This window comes from Serinus canaria, chromosome 2 (genome assembly GCF_022539315.1).
Source record: "Serinus canaria isolate serCan28SL12 chromosome 2, serCan2020, whole genome shotgun sequence".
Taxonomy (NCBI): Eukaryota; Metazoa; Chordata; class Aves; order Passeriformes; family Fringillidae; genus Serinus; species Serinus canaria.
Genome location: NC_066315.1, coordinates 90,953,252 through 90,979,743, shown reverse-complemented (window position 1 = coordinate 90,979,743; position 26,492 = coordinate 90,953,252). Strand labels below are relative to the sequence as shown.

The 26,492-nt window shown below is 37.9% G+C and overlaps 1 protein-coding gene across 2 annotated transcripts; it reads right to left on the bottom strand.

Annotated features, from left to right (window-relative positions):
- Positions 1-425: 425 nt before the first annotated feature.
- EXOC3 (exocyst complex component 3) lies at positions 426-26,395 on the bottom strand. 2 transcript variants are annotated; one of them, XM_050971793.1, is made up of 13 exons: positions 26,298-26,395; positions 23,300-23,484; positions 19,054-19,273; positions 16,622-17,303; positions 12,054-12,171; positions 9,487-9,612; positions 7,883-7,983; positions 7,285-7,395; positions 6,373-6,523; positions 5,522-5,644; positions 3,009-3,170; positions 1,723-1,850; positions 426-1,273 (listed from the first exon to the last, which is right to left on the bottom strand). In XM_050971793.1, the coding sequence occupies exons 2-13, from the start codon at positions 23,441-23,443 to the stop codon at positions 1,102-1,104; spliced, it is 2,238 nt and encodes a 745-aa protein (XP_050827750.1). In that variant the 5' UTR covers positions 23,444-23,484; positions 26,298-26,395; the 3' UTR covers positions 426-1,101. The 2 variants fall into 2 exon arrangements, with proteins under 2 accessions (XP_050827750.1, XP_050827751.1); XM_050971794.1 differs by having other exon boundaries at positions 26,242-26,374.
- Positions 26,396-26,492: the final 97 nt, after the last annotated feature.

Below are 26,492 nucleotides of genomic sequence, written 5' to 3'. Positions count from 1 at the left end.
CAGTGCGGAAAGTCACAATCTCAGATCTATCCTTTATCCAAACTGCTGACCCGTGCACACCTCTTCTGGAGTACAGAGGAGCTGGGGACAGGGCTGGAATGGCACAAGGCCCGTGTGGCCAAAGGCGTTAGGTACACAAACTCAAGAATGTTGAATTAAAACAATGTAAGTACATGTTTTCCTTGTGCTTACCTCTGACAACTCTGGTCAGGTATTAAGAGATAATGCCTTAAATGTGTCCTTCATCAAGGAATTCTGAATCCACAGTTGTCTAGTGCTATTGAAAATACTGTGGAAATAAAACCCAGTAGCTTGTGTTTTCAGAAAACTATTAAATCCAATTTTTATTCACACTTAAAACAACAGAAAAGATTTACATGCTCTGTAAATCTACAAGGATGCAAAGAATCATAGTTGAACACAGAAATGGTTTAACATTTTATTGAACTGGTGTGCTTTATGTGCTATTTTTAGCAAATCAGTGAAAAAATTGTACCTTATGTCTTTATTTATTTATTCAACCTATAATCAAATTGCACTGTAGCAATTTCAATCAGTCCTTTAAGTCAGGAAACTGATTTCATAATTAAGTTTTCCGCAATAAACTATTTTACACCAAAGTAAGTACATACACAAAATATAATGTTAAAGTGGATTGACATGAACACTGAATGCAGTGCCATATAAAGACAGTTCTAAAGGAGTCTGCTTAGGCATTGTAGGTGATGTATGTTAGTATATCCAGCACTAATACAGCTCTGCAAGTTTTGGTATAAATACTTTATATAGCATTGCAGTGCACTGTGCAAACATATTCCACAAGAAAAATGTATTTGCTGACAGCAAAACCAGCTGTGACAAACGGGTCAGTAAAAAAAAAAAAAACCATGCCATTAAAAGCTTCCTTCTTCAAACATGACCTTTAATCCTTCTTTCAGGTATCTTGCATTTCCTCACATCCAAGTCTTCAGAAAGAAATATGCCTAGCAAGTATCAATGTATATTGAACTTCACTCAAAATAGCGTTGCCAAGTTTGCCCACAAATATTTCAAACCCGTTGATCCCAGAGCAGTAATGACACACAAACACAGAGTTGTCAATTACTTCAGGAGTTTTGGCACAGTGAGAGTAGGAACTGTAATTTCTTTAAAAATTGGCACATAGTTTGGATTGGGTTGGCTTGGACCTTGATCCAAAGTTTCAATGATAGTCTGCTTCATATCTCTGCTGGCATCACCTCTCACTGTCAGCAAAGCTGCAATGTGATCATCCCTGCCAAAGGAAAAGGGTAAAACTGACATTAGGAGGCTTTGCACAAGAAAGATTTTGTCAAAAACAGCAGTTAATTGGCAATCCTTTCACTCAGTTTCAGGTACTTTTTTATTCTTAATCAGATCTCCACTTACTCAGAACTGGTTTTTCCTGTTCAATATAAAGCACAGTTTTGGCTACTTTTAGGACTCTAAAACCTATTTCATCCTCCCAACACACAGAGCTGAAGTATTTTTAGTATTCCTCTGCACTACTTAAGTTGTAAGTTCTGGTCCAGCTCAAGTACATTGTACATTAGCATTACTTTCCCCAAGAAAATGGTTACATTCTAAAATATGAAAAATATGAACACATTTACACACTGTTTTAAATTTCAAAATTTGCCCAAACTCGAAGGAAATTGTGATGTTATCTATCTATACATCAAATCTGAGGGCAAAGAGAATTACCTGATATCTGGGTATTTACTGACTAAAGTTGAAACTTCCAGATACAGCAGTGAAGGATCAGTCAGCTTAATAACCTCTGCAATGGCTTCAATGATGTCACAGAGTCCTTCAGTGTCCTCTCCAGAGCCCTGCAAAAGTAAACAAAAAATATTAAAAATGTCCCAAAACAACAGCAATACTCCTCAAATCTACAAATAATCCATTAATTAATATTTTGTCTGACAATGCCCTTGAATTTCCCCAAAAGCTGAATTTTCAGACATTAAAAAAAACAAATATTTGTGAATTGTCACCATAATCCTTTTCTCTCCCTGTTCTTCAGAGAGCTACTACAAGAGTATCAGTGAAGAAAGTAGTGTCCTACAAACAATATGTTGTATTTATCCACACAGTGACACATTCTTGTCTTCAACTTTGGGTAATTATGAGCATAAACATTAGGAATAACTGACATGAAAGCCAGATCTCTTCTGAAACATTGCTTCCAAAATGGCCCTCTGTTAGATTCCTTCAAGTCATCTGGACACCAAAGCAGCTTTCAGCAATAGACTGATTAAACTCTATCTATTTAAACTCTGGACTATTTTAGTATTCTTAATTCAAGGTCATCTGGTTCTGCCAATCAGGTATGGTTTGTTCCCTTTATTCCACAACTTCTTCCATCAACTACCCCAATTTTTCAGGCTTTATCTTTCTGTGCATTCTTTTTGCATTTTGTCATCTGTTGGCCCTAGGAGCTTTCTAAGATCCCTGTTCCTTATGCAGTTAAAACTTTTAGGCCTGTCTTGTACATTGATTTTCAAATACCTTTTTTAGCCTGTCTTTTCTATTTCTAGTGGCCTTTAAATGGGGTCAACATACTCGTCTTATTGATTCAAATGAACACACTGCATGCTCCTTAGGTAATAAGTAATGGCATCTGTTTGATGCCTTTCTTCTGGCCAGGAAAAGCAAAGACAGTTTTTTTTTCTTTCTTTTCTTAACTGCTTTTTTCTTTCACCTACTACTATGAATTCAGGGTACCTATCTCTTGGAGGCCATCCAAATATTCAGCCGCAGAGAGCTATACAAACAAAGCACTGGAAACTGATGCTCAGGAATTTTACCAGCTGGCTTGTGTGTTCAGAATCTCTGTCTGTGCCCTCAGCTGGCATCTTTGATATTCCCAGGTCACTCCACATTTTGGAGAGATGGAGATTTAACTCTAGCCATTTCCCCCAAGCAATAAACATGTGTGGTTATTGTAAATTACCAGGTTAACAGCACTACCCAAAGCAAATACTTACAGCTGCAAGCTTCTTAAACAAAAATCTGAACTGTTCTGCTTCTTTGATCATTCTTTCTGCACCCTCTTTTCTCTCTTCTGCATTCTTGAAAGATATACGTTTCAGCATGATTGCTCTGATGTATTCCACAACTACTCGCCGATGGGCCTCAAGAGTCATTGTCTGAAAGAAATGGAAAAGGTGGTGAGTTATGCCAGTGATACCTGCAGATGTAGCCATTATTTTTAGGCTTTGAACTGTGTATTTGCACTTAAACACCCCTATACAATTTTTGCTATTATAGATTGACTTGTTTTAGATTTTCACAGCGCTAACAGAAATGAAAATCTGTCCTTCCCTAATAATGAGCCAAGAAGCAACAAACCCAAGATATTTTTAATAATATTTCTGAGTTTTTTGAGGAGCACCAAAGAACAATCATGTTCTCAGATCTTCCTTGACTGATTTGCTGTTCTGCACTTCTCTTTTTATGGGAAATACCTACTGGTACCTGGATGAAGCATCTGGTATTGGTGCAAAAGTAATGCTGAGGTCTGGAAGTAAAGAACAAAACTAAAACCCCAAACCCTTCACATGCTTATTTTTCAACAGGAATGTAAGCAGAGTCCTTAAATCCCATGAGTCCTCAGGTGTTTTTTCTTCCCCTTAAGCATGGTGGCAAAGTTACTTACCATTAAGAAAAAGCTGGCATAACAGGTAGTCGCAAACTTTTTATCATGTTTTATTATTTAATCATTAGTATGATTAAACTTTAGTTTCAAGTTGTTATTGAAACACGTTCTTCAGTCAAAATTTAAATAAAAAGTTTCAGTAAAGAGAGAAAAAGGGAAAAAAAGAAAAGAGGGAGAAAACACAGATTGCAAAGTACTGGAAGTCACAACCCTTATCCAGAACACAGAAAATGCAATTTCAAGTTCTGCTCTCAAGAGTCTGCAGAAATACCAGAGTTAGGTGGTTGCTCATGGATGCCTTCTCTTGCATTGGTGGAATTGATGCCAGTTACACAAAGGAAAATGAACTGCACAGAACAGACTGTGAGGGGCTGACATGTATGGCCCATCCTGCTGGAGAGGAACTGAGGAACAGCTCCACTACAACTGAGAACACTCCACAAGAGCCAACAGTGGTATGGTAGAGCATTTAATTTACACACGAGGAAAACAGGAAAGCAGAATGTCTTAGATCCAGATTTGCTCTGTTAAAGAACTGTGTCCTTCCCTCCTTCCCACTGGGCTACAGTCTTCTTTGTGGTGCTCTGTTCATGTGGCTTTTAAAAACTGTACTTTCAAAACAGGGTTATCCAAGAATACTTTAAAACCTGAAAAAATGCCATGACAAATCAGGGAAACAAAAGCATGGTCCAGCCTGTGCTAGAATATATGGCATCTTTTATGGCATTATATTTATGGCAGTTTTTTCGTGCTGGGAGACAGTGGAAAAGTCGGTATGTTGAATGCCAAAAAATCTGTTTGTAAGCTTCTTCCCCACAAGGTGGCAATAAGTGCTACATGATGAAACATATGTGATTGCAGAGATTGGTATTAACACCTCAAAACTCATGTCAAGCACTTGTACCTCACAGTAACAAACTAAATCTGGAAAAGAAAGCTGTCCCATGGATAGCGACTAATTCTGGGACTGACCTAACTTATTTTGTGCACTTTTTCTGGACTGAAAATACATATACTTAAATAATAAGGCCTCTCGGATCTGCAAATACTGAAGGTTAAAAGGTCATCAGACAAACTGTGAGCACTTAAATTATTACTCTGAGAATTAAGGTAAGAAAGAATAAGTGTATGACTTAGAAGGGCTTAAAAGAAGTCTCCAAGAGCTTCTTCGAAGACTTCACCTAAATACTGATCTTGCTAGCTTCTGTTAGGTTCCAAAGTGTTAAATGATTGTCTAACACTGTCTTGTTACACGAACCTGCCTTTAATCTTCCATATTATTGTACTTGTTTCTATCAATAGAGGAATTCAGATATCCTTTGACAGAGGAGAGGGAAAAAATCCTAACCTAGCACATTTACTGTTGTAAGAGCACTTTAAGCATAGCTTTGCATTTGTCAACCCTTATGGCACCAAATTCACTATGCTTCATTGTATATATTAAAACTAGGAATTACTTGAGGTGCATTTATTAAAAAAAAAATTACAGACCAGAAAAACTAGTTTCAGAAGAGCTTATTTTATCTGAGTATATGAACTTCTGAGGAGAGGCAGAAAAGTACAAACTCGTAAAAATACCTAGTAAGATGCCAAGAAGTTTCCTGGACTAAATACTACAACTTAGATCTATCTTTGACAGTGTTATATGCCTGTGAACAAACAAAAAAAAAAAGTAGATTCAGATTTCTGTAGTATGATGATGAACATTTTTTTCTTTTCCAGTAAAGAATTAATTCCAATTTCTGCAATTCTGTTCTGAAATCCATGTGGTGTTCAGAAATTCCAAATCAACATGATGCTCAGAGTACATTAACAAAGGATCACTGACTATTTTGCACCTACCTTTTTGTAAGGCTTTTTAATTTTTGCAAAGTCATTGAAATAATCCTCTACAGTGACACAGATAGTCCCCACTGCATTAGACCCCATCAGCCACTTCTTCGTCATCAGCTCATTCAGATGGGGCTGGGAAGGTGACAAAGAAGAGATCAGATCAGGTTTGTGACAGTTTCATCAGATCAGTGCAGTTATTAAAAAATGGGAGACAATTTTAAGTGTTGTCAATTTCTAAACTATGCTTCTCCCACATCCTTTCTAATGTGAGCCACTCAACGTATATATATTCAAAATTTTACTACAAATCTATCAAGTCTCAGAGCATCTCTCTTCACCATTTCCTGCTGTTTCTCTAATTGCTCTGTTTCCCTCCCCATACTCCCAATTTCTTTAAAGTAGTAATTTTTTCCCTGAGGGATTTTATACAAGAAGCCAGAATTCCTAAGCATGGAAATCTACCAGACAGAAAGGGGCCCACTGTTAGAATCAATTAAATATATTAATCACAGGTGAACTGCACCTGCAATGCCAACTTAATATCAGCAGCAGTTTCCCAAATAATTCCTACACCTCAAAAACATAAGACTAAGTACATCTGCTAGAAAATATTAATTATATACAAAGCACCTGCCTTAAGTCATCCCATGAAACCTAATTAGGCAACCTTCCAGTCTCCTACATGCAAACTACATCAGTGAAGAACAATACTAATGTTTAATGACCCTTTGTTAGCCCATATATAAAAACCACATATTTTATATATTTAGCAATCGAAAGGCTACACAACTACTGAATTCTGAATTATTTTTTTCTTTCTAAAAAATACTTCTAGGTTTTTTGAGGAAAAAAGTTCTAACCTCTAAATCCATGAAGACTTCATCTAGCAAGCTAGAGCAGCCTTCTTTAGCAATGATGTCTAAAGTTGCATCCATGTTTGCATGACTGATTGACAAGGTGTCTTCCATGTCACTTTTCAAGTATTTTCTTTTCAGACTGATGATGGATTCTCTGTGACGGGGAAAAAAAAAAGGGTTTTTGTCACCCACTGATGCACAATTGCACTACTACTAAATTTTTGGAGTACATACATGGAAGAAGACACAGGACAGTTATTTTTGCAAGGGGAAACAATGCCTGCTACTTGCTTTGGAAGCCTTTATTTATTCTCCAGCATGATTTTGGAGTGGTCAGGGTAGAGACTACTTGTGTGTTGGTACCAAATTGCTGATGATGAGTAGACCTGAAAGTGGCAGCAGATACAGATGAACAGGAAGTTGGACTGCTCATCACTAAAATACGAGCCACATTCTGATACTCTTGACAGAAGGTCTGCCTTTACTTTTCTCCAGTTCAGTCCACCTGGATCACAGGTGGACTTGAAGGTGAGGAAAGATGACAGGACCCAGACAAACTAACTGAAATTACCTTTTCAAAATCTGTAAGCTGAAGATAAATGTTTCTTTGCCAACAAAATTCTTGGGATAACACATGGTTTTTCACTGCTGAGGGGAAATGGCTTGGCTTGCCAAAGGCAAAAGCAATCACAATACCTGCCTCTCAAAACAGCACTACCTTTAAACTTATTGCCTTTGTTTAGTCAGCTAAAGTACTGATTAGTTTACTATTTAATTTACTATTTTTATTCAGTTAACTACTGGTTAACTGAACTCGCTTTGCATACAGAAGAGAAGATTCTGGAAAGAGGTAGTATTACAACTGAAATAGCAATGGCTGTTTTTCTCACAGTACTGAAGAACATGCAGACTTACTTGAAGGTTTGACAGTTGTTGATGACTGCAATCATGTACTGAACATAGCACTGAGGATACTGACGATTTTTAAGATGATCTTCTTTATAAAATTGAGCTTCATCTTTGTACCTGTAACACATACAAGGAAAGGCATGAAACAGACACAAATCTGTAAGAACTCAAATACACCCATAGGATCAAATGCTTCATAAGGGTCTGTCAGGTATTTAGAAGTATTTTATAAAGAATGTGTTGCTCATGTGATGTTTAGTCCTTCTCTTCTGGGCAAAATCCAGCCAAGGAGGTGTTTTCTCTCTTCCTTTACAGACAGAGGTATAAATTTGAGATATAAAAGAAATTAGGAAAAAAATTAAGAGCTGTTTGCAGACAGGACCTGGAAGTGCCACTCACCAGCACAGAGGAACTTCTGCAGTGAAACTAGGGAAGGGAAGAAAGGAAGGAAAGGAAAGAGAAGAAAAGCCTGGTTGGCATGAATGCGATAGGAGAAAGACAAAGAAATAAAGAAACATCCAAACAAAAAAACAAGTATTGGAACTGTAGGAAGAAAGAGAGACTGAGGTAGGATAAAGCATTTGTATTTTAAACATTATGTTACCTGGTTAGAAATGAATTCATTTGCTGAAGACATAGAATGAGTACCTTTGCTTTCAAATCTTCATTTATCTGAGCAGCCACCTGAAGATTCTGCTCAAACATCTAAGACAAAAATAGTTTAATTATAAAGAGAGGCCTTTATCAGTGGTAAAACAAAGATAGAAATCCTATCTTGGAGTCCTGGAGACTCTCACTAGCACCAGCTCTGCAGATGCTTTTTGTTGTTTTGTTTTTTTTTTTTTTCCTCAGACAAGCCCACTGATCAAACTAAAAGCCACTATTTTCACAAGTGTAATTAATATATTACTGGCAACCATTAATGCATGCTGCAGTGTTCTCTTGATACTGAAAACAGCTGCATTTTTATTTCAGCAAAACAGTACTTAATCTCTTTAATTCAGTAGTGCTTTGGCTTTACAGTGTATCAGCTCCTGCAGTTAGTAGTGAATAACACTACAATTCAAATTCCTTTGCATCTCCCATATATGAAAGCAGTGAGCTCGCAATAGTGAAGGAGCCTCTAAACTTTAGAAGCACAAGCAGGTACAAGATCTAGGTGATTTACAGGTGACTATGTTTGAGAGGAGGCAAACTAGAAAGAAAGGATACAAAGCCAGGTGGAAACATGAGCTGTTTCTGTGCTAAGATGATTTTGAAAATTTCACTGCTACATGCATCTCAGCACTGCAGTCCTTCTCAGCATGACACTAGAGCCAATAATCAGCCACCAGTTTCTTTGATATCACACACTTTCTGAAAATGATTAGGTGAAGTAAACCTTGGCACTAATACAAATGTGAAAGAATGTAGCAAAAATCCTGGCATAAGGTGGGAAAAAATACAGTGGGAAACAAATGCAGGAAGAAGAGATAATCTAGCTTTCATTGAAGGTACCTAGCACAATATTTATAAAGAAAAATTAGAAAGTGAGCATAATAAGCTGACATTTTACTGGTTGATAAAGATCACTTTCAAAACTTTCTACTACCGACAAGTGGGTGGTGCAGGTTTGGGTATTTTTGTGGCTTTTTTTTTAAAGGATATTAGAAACCGCCTTATCTTTTCTGGTTTTAATTTGGACAGGCATTCATGTTAACTGAAAGAGTGTTTAAAACAGCAACAGTTTCAACCTTCAGTGGACTTTTTATTCTATTATTAAGGTGCTTATATATAATGAATAATTTATAGTAACCAATATATGCCTAACTACCTCAGCACCATACAAACAAACAGCCTAACTCAGCACTGTATTAACAAAAACTGTCCTAATAAGTCACATAACATCTGGTGGGCTTATATTACAGCTTCACATCAAGAGACCTAAGTAAAAACAGCTCACTGAATACAAATACCAACTAAAAATATGTTTCTAAATCACACACAAAAAAAAAGAACTATGTCTTAAAGCATTGAAGTAAAAAAGGTAAACAAAAACCTTCAAAGAAACAACCCCTTCAACTAACAGCTCTACAGGGAAAAAAAACCCCACTATACTTCAAAATACACAGAAACAATAGTATTCTAGAAAGTTTGGCTTCCCCTCCATTCCTCCAAATCCATGTACTGCTTCTGTATATTTTCTAGAATAAACAAGTTGTCTTATACCTGAAAAACAATAGCTGGGAGTGTAGTCTGATAGTATCCATCTTGATCTGCTTCTGGTTCAGTTTCTTTTATCCAGTCTTTTTTATCTGTCTCCAGTGCTTTTCGCAGCCAGCCAATGATGTTAGACTTCATTTAATAAAGCAAATAAGAGAAAGAAAATATTTAATTTAACACAACAAAACCCTCTGCTACAATATCTAGAATAGCAGTCATTTCCATAATGAAGAGTGGCGTAGTTACAGATAATGCTGACCACTCTTGCCATTCCTACAGGATACAGGTAACAGACAAATTAAAATTTGCACTGACAAAGATGAAGGTTAGTACCGGAATGTAGGTGGTGTAGTTTGAAGCTTCAGCACATTTTGGAAGGGGAGTGCTCCTAACACAAAGGGTAAGTCAGTTTGTCAGAATCAACATGTTTACTAATTTTGGAAGAATTTATTAAGACTCAGGCTTTAGGATTCAAACTGAATTTTTCCCCAGCTGAAAGAATAAGAGTAATACTTAATGTAGGAAAAATTGCACATATCTGCCTGTACTTCCTTTTACACCTAGTTTTAGGAAACTGGTGCTCATTACTGCTGGGTACAAAACCCCGGGCTTAGATTAAATGGGTTGTGTTTCTTGGAACACGAGTGCTGCAGAACACAGTGACGGATACAATGGCTGGCTCTCCTCCCATCTGCCCAGCACACTGTACAGCACACAGACATTAAGAACAACTGGGTTTGGAAGGAGACTAAGACAGTTTTCTGCATGACACATGTCACAGACCTATTCACAACAGTACAGACCAGCATGTTTGCTAAATAAATAATTGGATTCTTTGAATTCTGTCTTGCTTGTTGATGATTTCTGCTTCTTTTCTGCTTTGTTCACATTTGCTTAAAACCTGTGGTAATATAAATGTTCATACCTCTTTCCAATATGTTACAGGTATATTACTGTGCCCTACCATGCAAAATTACACATTACCAGGAAGCACAAACAGAAAGAACTACAAGTCATACAAGTCCATAGAGTAGGCTCCTCAATTGTGTGAAACAATGCACTACCTTTCTTCCTCATAAGCATGAATTGCTCTAATGACATATGACTTGCATGACAATCTTTTAAGCCAGGGGCCCAGGAAACTTTTTTCACTTTTAGATCAGAATTTACAAGGACTTTTTTTCAAGCTAAGGTGATTGGAAAAATAATATGCTAGAAATCTGTTAAAATCTATTAGCATTTTATTTTTCATTACATTTTTGTTGACATAAACTTCAGTATTTAAGTTGATAGTCCTAATTACTTGTACTTAGCCATACAGAACGAGTTACGTTGTGTTTAAAATCACTTTTAAACAACATGAAAAGAAATAAGGGAGAAGTGAAACAAATAGACAGTTTCAGTATTTTCTGTCTTAAAAGAAAGATACAGCCAAAAATCAAAACCAGCAAAAAGAAAGCCACTCTGTTTAACAGAGTGGCAACTTTGTTTTATTTACATTCTATAAATAAAATAAAACAATATTCTATACATACTATTTTTCAGCAGGTAAGGAAAAACAATTCTAAAAAAACAATATAGGTGTATTTTTTCATGCTAAGTGAGGACAAACTTAATTCAAAGGCATTTTCTGAGTCAAGGCAAAAGTAGCTTGAGAAAACAAACCAATGTGCTTTTTGTCCCAAATGTAAGTGCAGAAAAATAACCTTGCATAAAAGTCCTAATAAAGCTAATGGGAAGCAGAGCCTCTAGTGACAACTTCCTTGAGTTATTACAGGGTTGGTTCATGTTATTGTGAAGAGTATAAAGTCCAAGTAGTTGCTGTTGCTGGACATGTTTTAGTAGCTGACACATCCAAAGAAGCACAAAAATTTCCCTTCGCTGATTGGCAGAGCTCCTTAAGCTAGGAGAAGTAGGAATTCATTGGATAATTTAAAAACAGCAAGTCCAAAGTTACAACTACCCAAATATCTACTCTTTGAGGCAATTAGTGGATCTGACAATCACATAGTGCTTGCTTTGCCATGAAATTCATCAGTTTCTAGTGACTCTTAGGATAACAAAGAAGCAGTGCCTTTATATTTAAGATACACTTGAAATGGCATCCACAAAAGGAAATTATGCTCATGCAGTTAACAGGTGTGAAAGGAAAAAGGCTGTTAAAACAATCAAACTGGCAAACATGAACATCCTGATTACCTTGAAAAAATCACATCTGTATCAAATGTTGATGTAGCTACAGTGGGGACCAAACTGCCTACAGTGTCTTTTTAAGTGCTAACATAGGAGCACTATGGATTTAGGCATACGGAGACTGGAATTCCCTAATTTCTAATAAATTATTATGAATATTCTGTAAAGCATCACTACTCCTTGAAATGTTATTATTTACATATATAAAGTAATCTGATTATGGCTTTATAAAGAAACTTACACATAGGATATGAACATTTTCATAAAAGTGATGGTGTTACATTCACATTTGTCACAGTTTCTCTGATGGAGGAGCAGCACTGAGGTACTAATGAAGATATAAACTCATCTGAATGTGCCTTTGCACTGTTATTACTCACAGTGAGTGTTGACATATACTTGCTGAGAAGCTGGTCTACCACATTTTGTGAAATCAGAGCATCCAGAGAATTTACATCCACTTCAGGAGACAGTTCTGAATTTCCCATCATCTCTGCACTGAATGAAAAAAGAAAAAAAAACCAAAAAAATTGCAGATTAATAAAGAAAAATTAGATAAAAAGTTAAAAACTAAAAACTATGCAACTTCTTCTGTACGTTTACTGTAAATGGCAATTTTCCAGTACCTACACATTTCAAAAAGTTTTTAATAGCAAGTGCAACAATAAATGCATTTACAAGAAATGTAAATAAAATTATATGAATGAAAGAACAGAATGTAAAAGCTACATCCCAGGATATAATAAAAAGTATTGCAGACATTTAAATATACAACCTTTTCATGCATTCCTTACTTTAATGTACAAGAAGTAAAGATTACTTGAAACTAAATAAAAACCAACTGCTTCAGCCTGTGGGCTCTTTGTAGGGCACATTTTTATGTATCTTTTAAATTTCAGAGGTGATGACAGACAATTTATACATTTTGAATTTTAGAACAGTAAAGATCAGTGACAAGTACAAATTACTGTCCTCAGATTCTCAAAAGAGCTTCTGTTTTGGTACTTGTATCACATCCATATAAAAACTAAAATATATTAAAAGAAAAGCTACCTATGCTTCCTGTTTTGGTAAAGAATTTAGCTAATCTAAGAGGAAGAAGCATCTTCCAAGACAAATCAAAGGTGCATTTCATGGATACTGTATAAGAGCAATTGCTTGCAAAGAAAATTCTTGATTTTATAGGATTTAAAAGAGATTAAAGCAAAATATTTTGACAAGAATTATACAAAATTAATATCTTACAGTGATATTTTGCATCTATATAAGATCATAAAATGACTGGCCTGTGTAATCAAAAAATCCCCAAAGCTATGCCAAAGCACAGCATAGCAAGAATTCTTAATATTTCATGCTCAAAAAAATCAATAAGTCAAACCCACACTCTTCAGAGAGTGCTTTATTAACAGCTGATGGAAATATATTCAATCATAATAACATAAATTGTTTCACATTCCATTTACAGTGTGCTTTTCAGAAGCAAACCACAAATTCTGTATTTGCAGAAGCTACTATAAAAACAAATGGCAACTTAAATTCCTAAACAAGTGCCCAGTTTGTATAGTTCTGCAAATCGAGTTTGTTCTCTGGGTACATGCAGGGAGTCAGCATGTGTTGCTTCCACTTCCTGGAAAAAATAAATCCCAAAGCACTGAAAAAAATAAAAAAAATAAATCCCAAAGCACTACAGCTATGAACTTAAAATACCAAAATTCTTGCATTTGAAACTATAAAAGCTACTGTGACTGAATATCCTACACTAATAGCATCTTCTTGGCTTGTAAGAAAAGAGGTTGAAATTATTTTAAGTGGCTCAGTCTATTCAGAAAACTGAATTCCATTCTGTTGCTGTTTACAGAAAGAACACACTTAATAGCAGGACCTGCTCTAGGTTGATTCAGAGGAAACATGAGAAGCTGTTTATGGCACTGTGCCATGTTAGAAAATATTTCTAGCCTCATTATACATCATCATCCCTGTTCACAAGGCCACAGAGACATAAATCTTTTCTCAAAGCCCATCACCTGAAACCCCAAAACAAGGACCAAAAGTTTCTACATGCTTTAGCCCACAACATAAAGATTCTTCCTATACACATGTTCTCTTTCCTGTTTGTCACAACCAAGTGCCTGGGGAAAAGAAGCGACAGACAACCTTCTTCCAAGTGGCACAAGACTTCCAAGTGTTGAAGTTATTTACCTTCAACAAGAAGTTAATACAATTATGTCTGAAATTTCAGCTTGATTATAATTTGGAAAGTAGCATTTTAGAAAGCTTCTATTCTGACACCAATCCTGCTCTATCTAGTGAAAAGAGATACTGGCTCCAGAGACAGCATCCAGCTATATGTATAGTAGTATTCCTTCTGTTCCTTAAAGTGAATATTGTTGCCACCATCTGTAGCAATCCTGGTGAACTCCTAGCAGTTTTGTCAACACTTGATCAGTATTTCATAAAATGATGCTATGAATATGAGCATCAAGATCTTACAAGACTTATAATTTTCCTCAAACACAGATTAGAGTCCTGGTCCCAACCTAGTACAGATTTAATAATAAGAATATGTCTCCAAAACTCTCATTGGCTTAAACATGGAGGAGAAACCCACCTAGCACAATAAAATTCCCACTCAAATATTAAAGGCTATTATTCCACATGTAGCATCACTTTATTTCTGAGCTGTAAGTTGAATATACTTCTAAAAACAGCTTCCATGCAGACATGGTCTGATAAAGAAACCCCCATAACTCTTTTGTAACTCCCATGTTGAAAATACTGAAAAAAAGTCGTGCATGAATTCATCACATGGAAAAAAAACCCCAATGCTTCTCTTCAGTCAGTACTCTCTCATTTGGTTTTGAAGTGCAGTTTCAATATGCAAATACAATACAAATTTATATTGTCCCTCTATTATTCAGAGTTCTCATGATGCCATTCTACTTCCTAGTTTATTATAAACATACTCCTATGGAGAATTGTTTATTGTATTGTTAAAAGATGTTCAGCAATTGTGATTTGATAAGCTCTGAAAATATCCCTGTTGAAAACTTGCCCACTCAGAAACCTGAGCTGATTTCTTCTCCCACTGTGCACTTCCAATACACAATGGCTAATTCTCATAGAATCATCTCACAGAAGATGGTTTGGGTTGAACCTTAAAGACCATCTAGTTTCAACCTGCCTGCCATGAGCAGGCATGCCACCCCTAGACCAGATGTCCTTAACACTTCCAGGGATGGGGCATCCACAACTTCTCTGGGAAATTACTTTTCCAGTAATTATCATCCTATTTATAACCTTTTATTGTAGCATACAGGAATATAATTCCTGTACTGCCCTCTTGGGCTTTTTTTTTTTTTAGAAAAGAGAGAAAGTCAAAGCCTTAATTTTTTCCTTCAAAGGACTTCCTCTAATTTCCATCCCACTTGTTATGCAGATACACAGGGAGAAGAGCATTCTCAGATATCCTGTAGTGTGTCTACTCCTCTCACTGTTTCCCTTTCTTCACAAGGTTCAGCCACCAGGTGCTATGAGCCACATGACTTGCTTTAGCAAGATTTGTTTGCTTTGTAAATAGAAGTAACACTGGCTTCGCTCCCTCCCTTTGCTCTTCCAATGATGGAACACACAGATTTAGAGCTTTAGTTCTGAATTGTCTAACTCAGTAACAATCTACTCTGCTTTCTGGGGGAAGAAAGTAGAAGGGCAATTTTAAGACCAAGAACTGCCTTACTGGAACATAAGCCCCAGGACACAAATAAAGAGCCTGAGAGCAGGATTTCTGCCAAGGTCATGCATGAAAAGGACTCACATCTCTGATTTTCAGTCATTGTAGTGTTATTCCTCTGGCCTTCAAAAGAAGAAACAGCCAATTAACTTAGCTGCTTATTAGCAGCTGCATCTCTCATACCCTGCATGGGTATCTAAGTATGCACAAGTGGGTGCTCCTGATTCTTCCTTGCAGGGAAGAAAAACCAGGAGGACTTTGCAGTGTAGAGTAAAGCACAGAGTACTGAACACAAAGCTGAACCTGGTTATGAGAACTCCCCAGAGCAGTATTATCTCCTACCTATGTGCTTTATAGCACTATAAACCCACCAAGTGTCTAAATTTGTTGCGCTAGTGATACTGAACAATTGAGGACATCAAAAGCACACACAGCACAGAACCTGGGTCAGTGCCAGCTATTCAGAACAGGATTACAGTCATGAGCCATAGAAAGGCTAGCAGCACTTTTTCCCAAACAAATCAGTTGCTCTAGTAACTACATGCCAGGGAAAACCAGAGTTGCCATTTGAACTGTTTCTACCTGGAAAAAAAAAAAAAAAAAGGCAACAAACCCTCCACAATGCTGAAGTTATCCCAGCAAATCAGACAAGTCAAATAAAATAAGCGTAAGACTATCACAGAAAACAACTTGTAAGCAGAAATTCTTCTAAATAAACAAATAATCACACAGTTTTGAGAGAAAACCTAAAGGAAGTTACCACATTCTTTCCATTTAACAGTAATGAGGCAACTGAAGCAGTCCCACCCCCTGTAGAAGAGAACAATAGAAAGTTAATAATCATACAGATCTTCCGGGGCTGTGGCCACAACAAACATTTTGTTTCACACACAAGTTCTCAGTCTCCTGTTCTTCCTAATATTTCACCAAACTGGTACACAAATATGAGGCGACTGTAGCTTCCTGCAGGTCTTTAACTGCATTAAAATTTTAAGCAACTCAAAATTATACATTATAAAATACAAACAAGTTTTAAGAAGCAATTTCCAGGAAGCAAAATGTGCAATGAAGAGTAAAGAACTTGATAGTTTGATATTGTCCTTTTTCTGTTTTATCTTATTTTATGTTAATAGACATGCAAATACTAGCACAAAGTGTTTTGCATGTCTCCTCTTTGCATTCCTCTTCCTATTCCTAACAGAAAGGATAAGGGGGCCTTACCTAGTGTATGTATTCAAAACCCAGCTTAGAAGGCTAACGATCTCATTTGCTTCCAGATCCTCTGCAGCAAGTTCTTGCATTCGGGTGGCCAAAGCTTGATGGTACATGTTTAGCAACCTGTTGAAAATGTCATAATGTGGAGGAAAGCATTGATCCAGCAGGGTCTTGGCCACAAGCAGGTCATCAAGGACGTATTTACGGATGATTTCGAGATGCCGCACAAGCCACATTTTGTCAGATTCTCTGGTGTCTGCCTGAGTGCCTTCAATCCGTGTGCTCACAGTTCTCTCCAAAATATTGAACATTTTTTCTTTCCACTTCTTTGGTCTGCCAGGAGGTATGAATCCAGTCTGTTTTTTCCTGTCTAACATGCGCCTGTCAATTTTCTCCTCCCTCTCAATTATCCTCACAACAGAGACAAGCAAGGTTGGATCTCGACGGACTGTAACAAGAGATCTTTGAACCACCATCCAAAGCTGCTTTGCCAATTCGTCAGACAGTTTCTGCATATCCCCAAAGTATGTGTGGATGAGGTTCATGTCATGTGTGTTTTTGCTGTCCATGCGGTACTGCTCATACATCAGGTCATCACGAGAACACTCCAAGTCCATCAGTTTCCGGTGAGCCTGCAGAAGTTCCCCTCGCTCAATCAGATCGTGGGTCTCCCTGACTATCTCTGGAACTGAAAGGCAGGCAAAGATGAAGAAAAATCACATACAGTACAACACTGTTATCAAAATACAAACAATTACTACAAGACAATCAAAGTACTAGGAAAAAAGCTGGAGAATGGCTGCAGTAATTTTTTTTTGATATTTTGAAGGAAATAATTTTGAAATATTCAAAAATTGTTAGTAAATGTTGCATATCCGTTTTTTATCAGTGTATAAACAAAGATCACAGTGCCAACATAATTTTCTCTTTCCCTTCTGATGCCAAAAAATAAATAAATGAATCCTGGAAAGTCTATGAAATAAGCTGCAGTGCTGGCCTTCTTATACATTATATAAAAGGCTTTTAACTTGCCTGACTAAAAGTCACTCACTTCGTTGAACCTGAGGCTGCATAAACCCAACAAATGCCAAGCTTTACCTCCTTCTTGAACAGTTTTTGCCTGCTTAAGGCCCAAATGAAGGCTAGGGATAATTACCTATGCTGCTAAAATATTTAGAAGGTATTTTGTCTATTATTTTTCAGTATTTGAGGAATCCTACAGAGGAAGATTAGGATCCTGTGGGGGAATAATTGAAAAATCTCATCAGAAAAATTTGTCACTGCAAAAAAGGCAGCTAGTGATAAAACTAGCAGCTCACAAAAAGTTCTAATGATTGTGTGTATGTGTGTGTGTGTGTGTGTGTGTGTAAATTTCTTTTCAATCATGATAAAAACCACTTTGTTTATAAAACATTTGACCATCTCTGATCAAAACAACTGTACTGTTTAACAGCTCCAGGGGGAGATGCTTCATACTAAAAACCTCTCAGAAAGCCTCAAAAGGTTTATTGTCTCAGTTGAAGTCATCTGTGCAAAATGAAACAACACCCCCAAAACAGCTCCACATTGGAACATGCATCATTTTGTTGTTCTTTGTTTTTTGTTGCTAGACATTGCATGTAAACACTTTTCTTTAAGTTGAACACTGTATCTGATACTGTAGAGGTTACGAACACACAGAGTAAACTAATCAACCTGGCATGGCTGGGAAGCAATTTTACTTTATAGGTACACCTTGTGTATTAGTATCAGAAGATAAAAGGAGAGAAAATTCTGTTTAAATAAAATCAAATTAGTCTGATAGGTTTAGTCCCTCTTACAGTGGTAAGATACTTAAAATTATTTGTAAGTAGAGAAGTCCTGGCAAGGAAGTCACCATGACTCAAGATGGAATGCAGTGTGCATTTCAGCACAGCTACACAAAAGGACTCAGGTAATCACATTTTCTTTATCTTTACAGTATCCCTTTTGTTACATTAATCTTATTTCATTTTGCAAACCCACACAGATGTACAGTGGTACAAAATGTTTTTGCCTCCTAAAATAATTTCATACTATGTGTACCCAACAGGCTCACTGTAGGTGTCCAGCTCAGGTGGCAACACACCAGAACTTTACAAATATTCTTTCTGTATTTGTTGTTTCTATATTTCAGTCTTTCATACTAAACATATTATCCCAGCTACTGATTGCTTGCAAGAAATTTCTTTGTGAGTTGTGTATGATGGCCAGACTACAAGTTCCTACAGCATAGCTTAGTCTTCATCTACATTAAATGTTTACCAGCTACTTCCCTGCATGTGATGTGTAGGTCATTCTTCCTTAACTCTTCCAGTGAAGTTTAAAGCTCTCAACATTACCAGACAACCTCACAGCTGTTAGCACCATATTGAAGTGTTTTCAGTATGTGATGGGTTATATAAAGAACAGTAGATTACCTGAAAATATATTCTTGAGATTTTCTACAGCAGCTGCCAGTTGGCTGTGTTGCACTACAGCATCCTTAACATCCTTGAGGTTTTCTATAGTGTTGATGCTCTGTCTCCAGTCCTTATTGACATCTATCAAAGACTGCTGAATGTCCTTCACATCATTCAGTGCATTGTGCAGTTGGCTTAAACCTGTTCGTACTCCATCTAACTGTGACTGTATTGCTGCCTTAAATATAAAAAGACAAAGACAGACCATATTATTCTTCATAAGTTTCATATTTTCAACATTTCTCAAGATTTAATTTTCATTTCAGTATCTAAAATTTTCAGCAGAAAAACACTGCTATCAAAATACAAACAATTAATATAAGATAATAAAAGTACTAGGAAAAAAAGCTGGAAAATGGCTGTGGTAATTATTTTTAGATATTTTGAAGGAAATAATTTTGAAATATTCAAAATTGTTAGCAAATGTCACGTATCCATTTTTGATCAGTGTCTAAACAAAGATCACAGTGCCAACACAATTTTCTCTTTCCCTCCTGATGCCAAAAGAAACAGAAAAGCAAATATTATAATTGACGAGAAGTGTGCAAAATGTTATGTGTGCCCACAAACCATTTTTTTTGAAGTTCTGAAGCTGTATCCAGTTTTGAAGGACCTAGATACAATTAGTCCACCCACAAACTAACATAGGAGCTTAGGGAGACGGACTGTAAACTTTCTAATCTATATTAAACCAGGATCAAAGGAATGAGACTTCTCTGCATTTCCTTCATAAATTAATTTCAAAGGGGAATATCAAAGAAAGTTGATGCTTCATCAGAATGTTTGGTATGTATGGATCCTCAAAAGCATTTTACTAATGCAATTACAAATTCTTACTCACAACAGAAAATATTCTAAAAAAGCCCAAATTTAATTCTGAAATGTTCTTAAAAAAACTCCAAAAGCTCCTGGAGGCAAAAGAAATCACTAAAGCAATTCAGTCAAAACAAACAACAAAACCCCAAACTGAATATAATTTTCATGCTGTGAAACATCAATGACCAGACCAACAACGCAACCACTAGATTACTTTGGCACAAACACAGGTTATTGATATGGATGCCTTGTGACAAGTGACACTTGAAATAATGACTCTTCAAAGAGGCTGTTAGGCCTGAATATCATTCAGGTATCCAGACACTGTACAGAAAATGCATTATAGTGCATATCTGAGAGAAAGAAATCACATCACATCCACAGCACATTTTTTAGTTTTAAGAAGATGCGATGAAGGTGAAATCAGAGGAGTGGAAAATGCAACAGGCTTCAAAAGACAAGCAAGCTATCAGTGAAAACCCAGCTGCATAACTCAAAAACTTGAGGCAACCAGTAAAGAAAATGAGGCATTAATCATTTTCCTAAGCTCAAAACATTTTTTGCCAGACTTTTAAGGCCCAAAAGCTTGGATAGTTGTGGAACTTGTTGTCAGACACTAGAAGCCAAAGAGGAAATCCTGGTAACTGCAAACAACATTTACTGCGTTTTAAATGTACTGGGAAAGTGCCAGAAAAATGCAGTCATTTTTAAACTAAGCTTATTTATGTACTTTCAAATTATGACATGCTGATTTTATTGATAAAATGTATTTCCCTGGCAGACTCAGCACAATTAAGCAGTAGTAAGGCATTTTTATACTGTTTCTATCTATAGAACTGCTGCATTAACACATTTTTCCTCTACAGGAACTGAGATAATTAGGATACTCAAACACAATCTTCTGCAGCTGACCATAAAGTATTTTAAAAATCACATGACCATTAAACGTTCAATACTTCTGCTTGGATAATTTTTTCTGAGGCAGATCTTCCAAGTATTACATATTCAAATTTTTGCCTATTTATCCTTTGCAGAAACTTGATAACATTGAACTAAAACAGTCAGGGATCTCAGTCTCTGACACAAATGGACATGGAAAATTCTAAAAACAGACATCCATCCATGCTCAGTTTGTCTTCAAATAGTCAGCTGGAGCCAGGGAATGGGGTGATGGGGCAGGGAACAAAGCATGTCCCAGCCTAGACTTTGCTTCCTAGAATGCATATTCATCTTTGATTGGACTGACCATCACTGTATTAAAGAAACAAAAAAAAAACTAAGCCATCCTGGGAAAAGGTCTCAAAACTTTTCTTTTCATGTTTTTTCAACTGACAGCTTTCAACATGAAGCCTGAATCCTGGCTTCCTGGTCTCCCTATGGCTCAAATCCACAATTGCACAGCAGCTAAGAATCAAAAGGGAGAGGACTCATGCATGTTTACTTTCTGGAACATCCAGAGCCTAGAAACTTCCCTAGAATATGTGTATCTATACAGTGTTTCTTCACAGAGAAATTCTTCCACAGCCTGAGTAAGAGCACAAACAAAAATGGCTGCCAGCAATTATAATTTTACAGGCTCTGAAAGAGATTTCAAGCAGCTCTTCTACCTTCTGGACTACAGAACCCAAAAGCATCTACAATGACCTACAATCATCTACAATGCCTGGTGCTCTTCCACATATTCTTTCAGAGTTCTGCTACCAAACCCCAAAAAAACTGCTTCACTGAGTGCCATCAGTCTCATACACAAAACTGATGAATTTGATATGGTTCAAAGCAGATTTTTCTCTAAGAGTTTATATTACACAGGAAGAAATGCAGTGAGGGATATAAGAAATGGATATTACTAAAAATACAAGAGAGGATTTGGAGAGGATATTTAGATTCACCTGAAGAAAATGATGACAAAGATGGCAGCATACCAGTCAGAAAGAAGCACCTAACATGCTCACACTGAAAGATTTCCCATGTGTTCATTCACTCAGATGAAGCAGTAATCAATTCAGTCTGAGAAGTCAGCAACTCCTCTGGCTGATAATCCTGATGTCTGTCTCCCCATCTTCCACACCACACACAGATACAGTTTAAATCCACAGCAAGAGTATTTCTTACATCCTCTCTGTGCTCCCTTCCATTAGAGTAATTCTCTCGAGAAAATCAGCACTGCTGTCCATTGCATCACTAACTAGCACTTTTGTCAGGAATGCATCCTGAGAGGATTAAGGGGTACTGAGCTTCTTTTTGGAACAGGCATTTCCAACCACCTACGGATGATTGAACTAACTTAAGGCAAACAATAGGGAAAATAGCTATAAAGTGGATTTAGGCATTTACAAGACCTACAAAGTTGAGTCACAACTGTCTATAGAAGCAGCCAGGCAAATGACTGTGCTCATATATTATAAATAGATCACAGTAACTAAACAGCTGATCTATTATTAATAGACTCTATATGCTTCCTGACTTAAATCTCAAAAGCCCAGTCCAAGTCATCAGAAAAATTTCTGTTTCTATGCTACAAAAATCAACATGTAATTGGCCATATATAAATAGCATATTATATATAAATATCAATTTTTTTTCACTGCGCAAGAAAACTGGTTTTCTTCTACTTCATACAGACTCCCACCAAGGAAGAGCCATTAAGTACCTATAAAATAAACTAAGTGGAATATAAGATTAGATACAGTGTATATCAGCCACTTTGACTTGAGAAAATGTTTCCCAAAGCACTTTTATAAGACTCTACTCCACCTGCTTAATACAGTGGTCTAAAATTACTATTGGCAAATACCAGTGAAGGAAGAAAACACAAAACTCAGTAACATACAGACAATAAACACAAGATGACCATACTCATATTTCAAGCTAAGTCCATGTGTGTGAATGTGCAACCACTCACATGTACACCTGCAAAGGAGAAGCAAAATCATGGGGTCACTTCCACAAGAGCCAAAAATGTGATGTATTTTAGTGATCTTCCCTAAACCCATGTAAAAGTCAAAGGGGTAACTGACTGATCCTTTTTCAGATGCAATCATCAATTTTTTGCTACAAGTTCAGTATTCAGTCACTAAGACAAAAAGGTTTGCTGGCTGACAGGCTACACAGCAGGGTAGCTGTCCATGAATAAACTGCAGAAGGTACAGGACCTAAGAATACTTGAAATGCTTGAATAAAACATTAGTAAGATGTATAATCTTAGTCTGCATTACTTTCAGGACACAGATTTTCTGGTTTGGACACAAAGTAAAAACTGAAGTCCCTGGTTTAAGAATATCTATCTAGCTGAAATGCAGATTCAAAAAAGAAAAAAAAAAAAGAAAAAAAAAAAAAGAAAGTACACTCATGATACACCACAGACACTCAGGTTTATCCAACTCTGTACCTTGAGTCGAGCTTCTACTGAAGCCTTCTTACGAGCTTCCCTTCTGCGATACTGTTCCACTTTATCCAGCTGATCAGGACGCTGAAGCATTCCTGCTACTCTCTGAACAGCTGTTGCAACTGCTTCCCTATCTGTTTCCTCCATGGTTGATTAGGACCTCAGAATGCCTTCATTACTTAACAGGACTGAAAAGAAATAAAACATTTTTTAAAAACCCAACATTCAATGGCTATGTGGCATTTCAAAGCTAACTACTGGAGAATTGACTTTGGCAATAAAAGCGGTGAAACTTGACAGAAGCACCATTAAACCACATTCTAAAGAGAAGCAACTGGAATTCTACAAGAACTGCATTTAAAGGCACTTAACTCAGTCTCATTAGCTCCCCTGCAATGTTTTTCGCTGCTGTTTTTGCATTTACCTCGCTCTAAGTTTGAACTTAAAAAAAACCCAAAACAAAATACCACCAAAAAAGCCCACCACCACAAGACAACCAAATCTTCATTAAAAGAAGAAATTCTATTTAATCCAAAGGTAGGTTGGCCCATTAAAAGTGTAATAAGACAAGCATAATGGAATCTCGTAGAAAGTTCAAGCAAAAGTCTTAACTTATCCTGAACTACAACTGGGTGGAGTTGAGAGTACCACAGCCCTCATGCAGCAATAGGTCAATTTTGCTACCAAAACTTGCTATGGGCAGTGGAAGCTCCAAACACAGAGACTTAAATATAGAGCAATTCCATTTAGGCTTCTGATGGATAATTTTTTTATTTCCGGCTCTTGTTTTCAGTTCTTCTCACAGTATCAGTCCAGTCCAGCAGGGGTATAGGAAAAATTATTCAAGTATTTCACCTCAGTCTCCAGCAGAATTTCTAGTGAAGCCAAGACATGCAGGCAAACAAGTATGGGGAAAAGGTAACATCTGTTGTCCTTTAAGGCAGACCTGCTCTCTCAAACTCGGTTAGCTAATAACAGAAAATAGGGAGGATCCCATCCCCAAGGATGTAATACCACGGTGTCCACAGACCTCTGAGGAATCTATCTGGAGCTCCTCATTGCTTCCAAATTATTTCCAAGATTTTATGTCTTTAGCCTCACAACTAAACAGAATATTTTAGGTTCTGCTGCCACAGCTAGAGATTATACTCTCTCATACCCATATTATTCCTTGAAACTAGATATCTATTTTCAGAGCACTCTGCATTCATAAAACCAGCACATCACTTAATCTCAGCAGAACAGTGATCAAAAGAACTGTGCAGAGTACACCGCAAAAAGAAAGTGCTCTTTCTCTTTGCTGAAAGAACAAAAGCAAGAAAACTCATAGGACAAGAGAAATTGATAAATGAAGGAAGCATTGGGTGGGGGCACCCAAAAAACCCTAAGAAACAACCAAAGCAAAGAAAATTGCTCACTACTCCTCACAGGCAAACTAACACTCCAGCTAGTCTTTGAATAATCACTACCCTGGAAACAAAACCCCCATATTTTATTGCTAAGTATGATATACACTAGAGAATTGCCCTTTGGCCAGTTTGGGTCAGATATCCCCACTGTGCCCTCTCAATCCCTGCCCACCCTCAGCCTACTTGAGGGGAGTGGAGGGCAGATTAGGAAAAAGAGAAAGACTTCACACCACACAAGCCCCCTTCAGCCATAGCCAAACACCGTGGTGTGAATAGCACTCTTTTTCCACAAACCCAAAACACAGACTGTACTACATCCCAGCCAGACTCTGTAGAGCATTAGCAAAATTCCTAATTTTCTAACTTATCATGGCTAAAGAACACTCAAGGTTTGCCTGTGAGCTCTATAAGAGCCTAAGCCTATGTCTCAAGTTCTGTATCTCTAGTACCTTCAAGAACTACATGCATAAGTATGAACTTATTCCAGAATTATGTCAACAGTGTAAACTCCTGTCCTTCTTTACTACTGGCCTGGTTAACTCAAACCATGTTTGATTTCTTACTCTTCATCTAAACATGCAAGATCTATTTCCATCACTTGTGCTTTGGAATGAATACTCCAGAATGAATACTCCAATACTTTGTTTGGCTCAATCCACCTCCAAGCTATAAGGACTCTACCTAAAAATTTAAAAAAAATTATACTTTTAAATATGAATTTACTACAGAAATGGTATTATGCAGCAGGGAGCTTTATCCTGAATTACTGCCCTTATTAAAAACTCTGAATACATCCCACAGACTTACAACATCTTTAGCTCACACAGCCACCACCCAGGCACATCAAGGAGACCTCGTCAGCAGAATCAGAAGCCAGCATACCATAACAAACACGTCGAGGCAGACAGCCTCTTGTAGAACCACCCAAAAGGAACAGCAAACTTTAGGAAGCCACGTCAATTTCATACAGAAGTTGTGAGTCAAAACTACACACATCTTCAGAACAGAGGCAGAAGTTACAGAGGCAGAACAAAACTACGTTCCGAGCCGACTCGGGAAGGCTCCAGCTGCAATCGCATCCTTATCCTGGGAACTCATGCTCCAGACGCGAGCCAGCGGGGACAACAGACTCCCGGGGGAGGCCGCTGCCCCTCTGCAGAGGAGGCCCCTGCTCCTGCCGAGGAACGCAGCGAGCCCTCCAAACACAGCTCGGGGAAAGCAGCGGCGGCAGCCCCGGAGCCGCCCGGCTCCTCCCTGGCAGCAGTGGCTCAGCTCGAATCATTCGCACCGACGCAGGTGCCCGTCCGTACCGGGCAAAGGCCGGAGACCTGCCCGCGGGCACGCCGAGCTCCTTCGCCCTCCGCCGCGGCGCCGGGACAGGACGAACCCTCAGCACTCCCTTCAGCCCCACCACCCCGAGGGGCTCCCCGGATCGCCCCGGCCCATCCTGCCCCCCACCCCCTCGGCTTCCCACTGCCAGACCGGGATCCCTACAACTCGCGACCGCCCGGCAGGGGCCGGCGCGGCGACGCTCACCGGCCGGCAGCGGCAAGGACCAGGCGGGCAGGGCGGGACGCGCGGCCGGCACTTACCGGGGCCGCAGCCGCCCCTGCTCGGGAAGGCGCTGACAGCCCCCGGTGCGCCGGCGCACGCCCGGCCGCGCATGCGCACGGCGCTACCGGCGGCCCCGCCTCCTCCCCCTCTTCCTTTTCTTTCCTTTTTTTTTATTAACAGTTTTTAAACAGTTTTTCTGTTAAGGGGCGCAGCGTGTGTTGCTGGGGCCTGGT

Coding starts and splice junctions, on each gene's coding strand:
- EXOC3 (XM_050971793.1), bottom strand. CDS start 23,443: ATGGAGGAAACAGATAGGGAAGCAGTTGCAACAGCTGTTCAGAGAGTA. Junction 12,172..16,621: donor GTTTTGAATACATACACTAG/GTAAGGCCCCCT, acceptor TTTTTCATTCAG/TGCAGAGATGATGGGAAATT. Junction 5,645..6,372: donor AAGTCTTCATGGATTTAGAG/GTTAGAACTTTT, acceptor TCACCTTCCCAG/CCCCATCTGAATGAGCTGAT.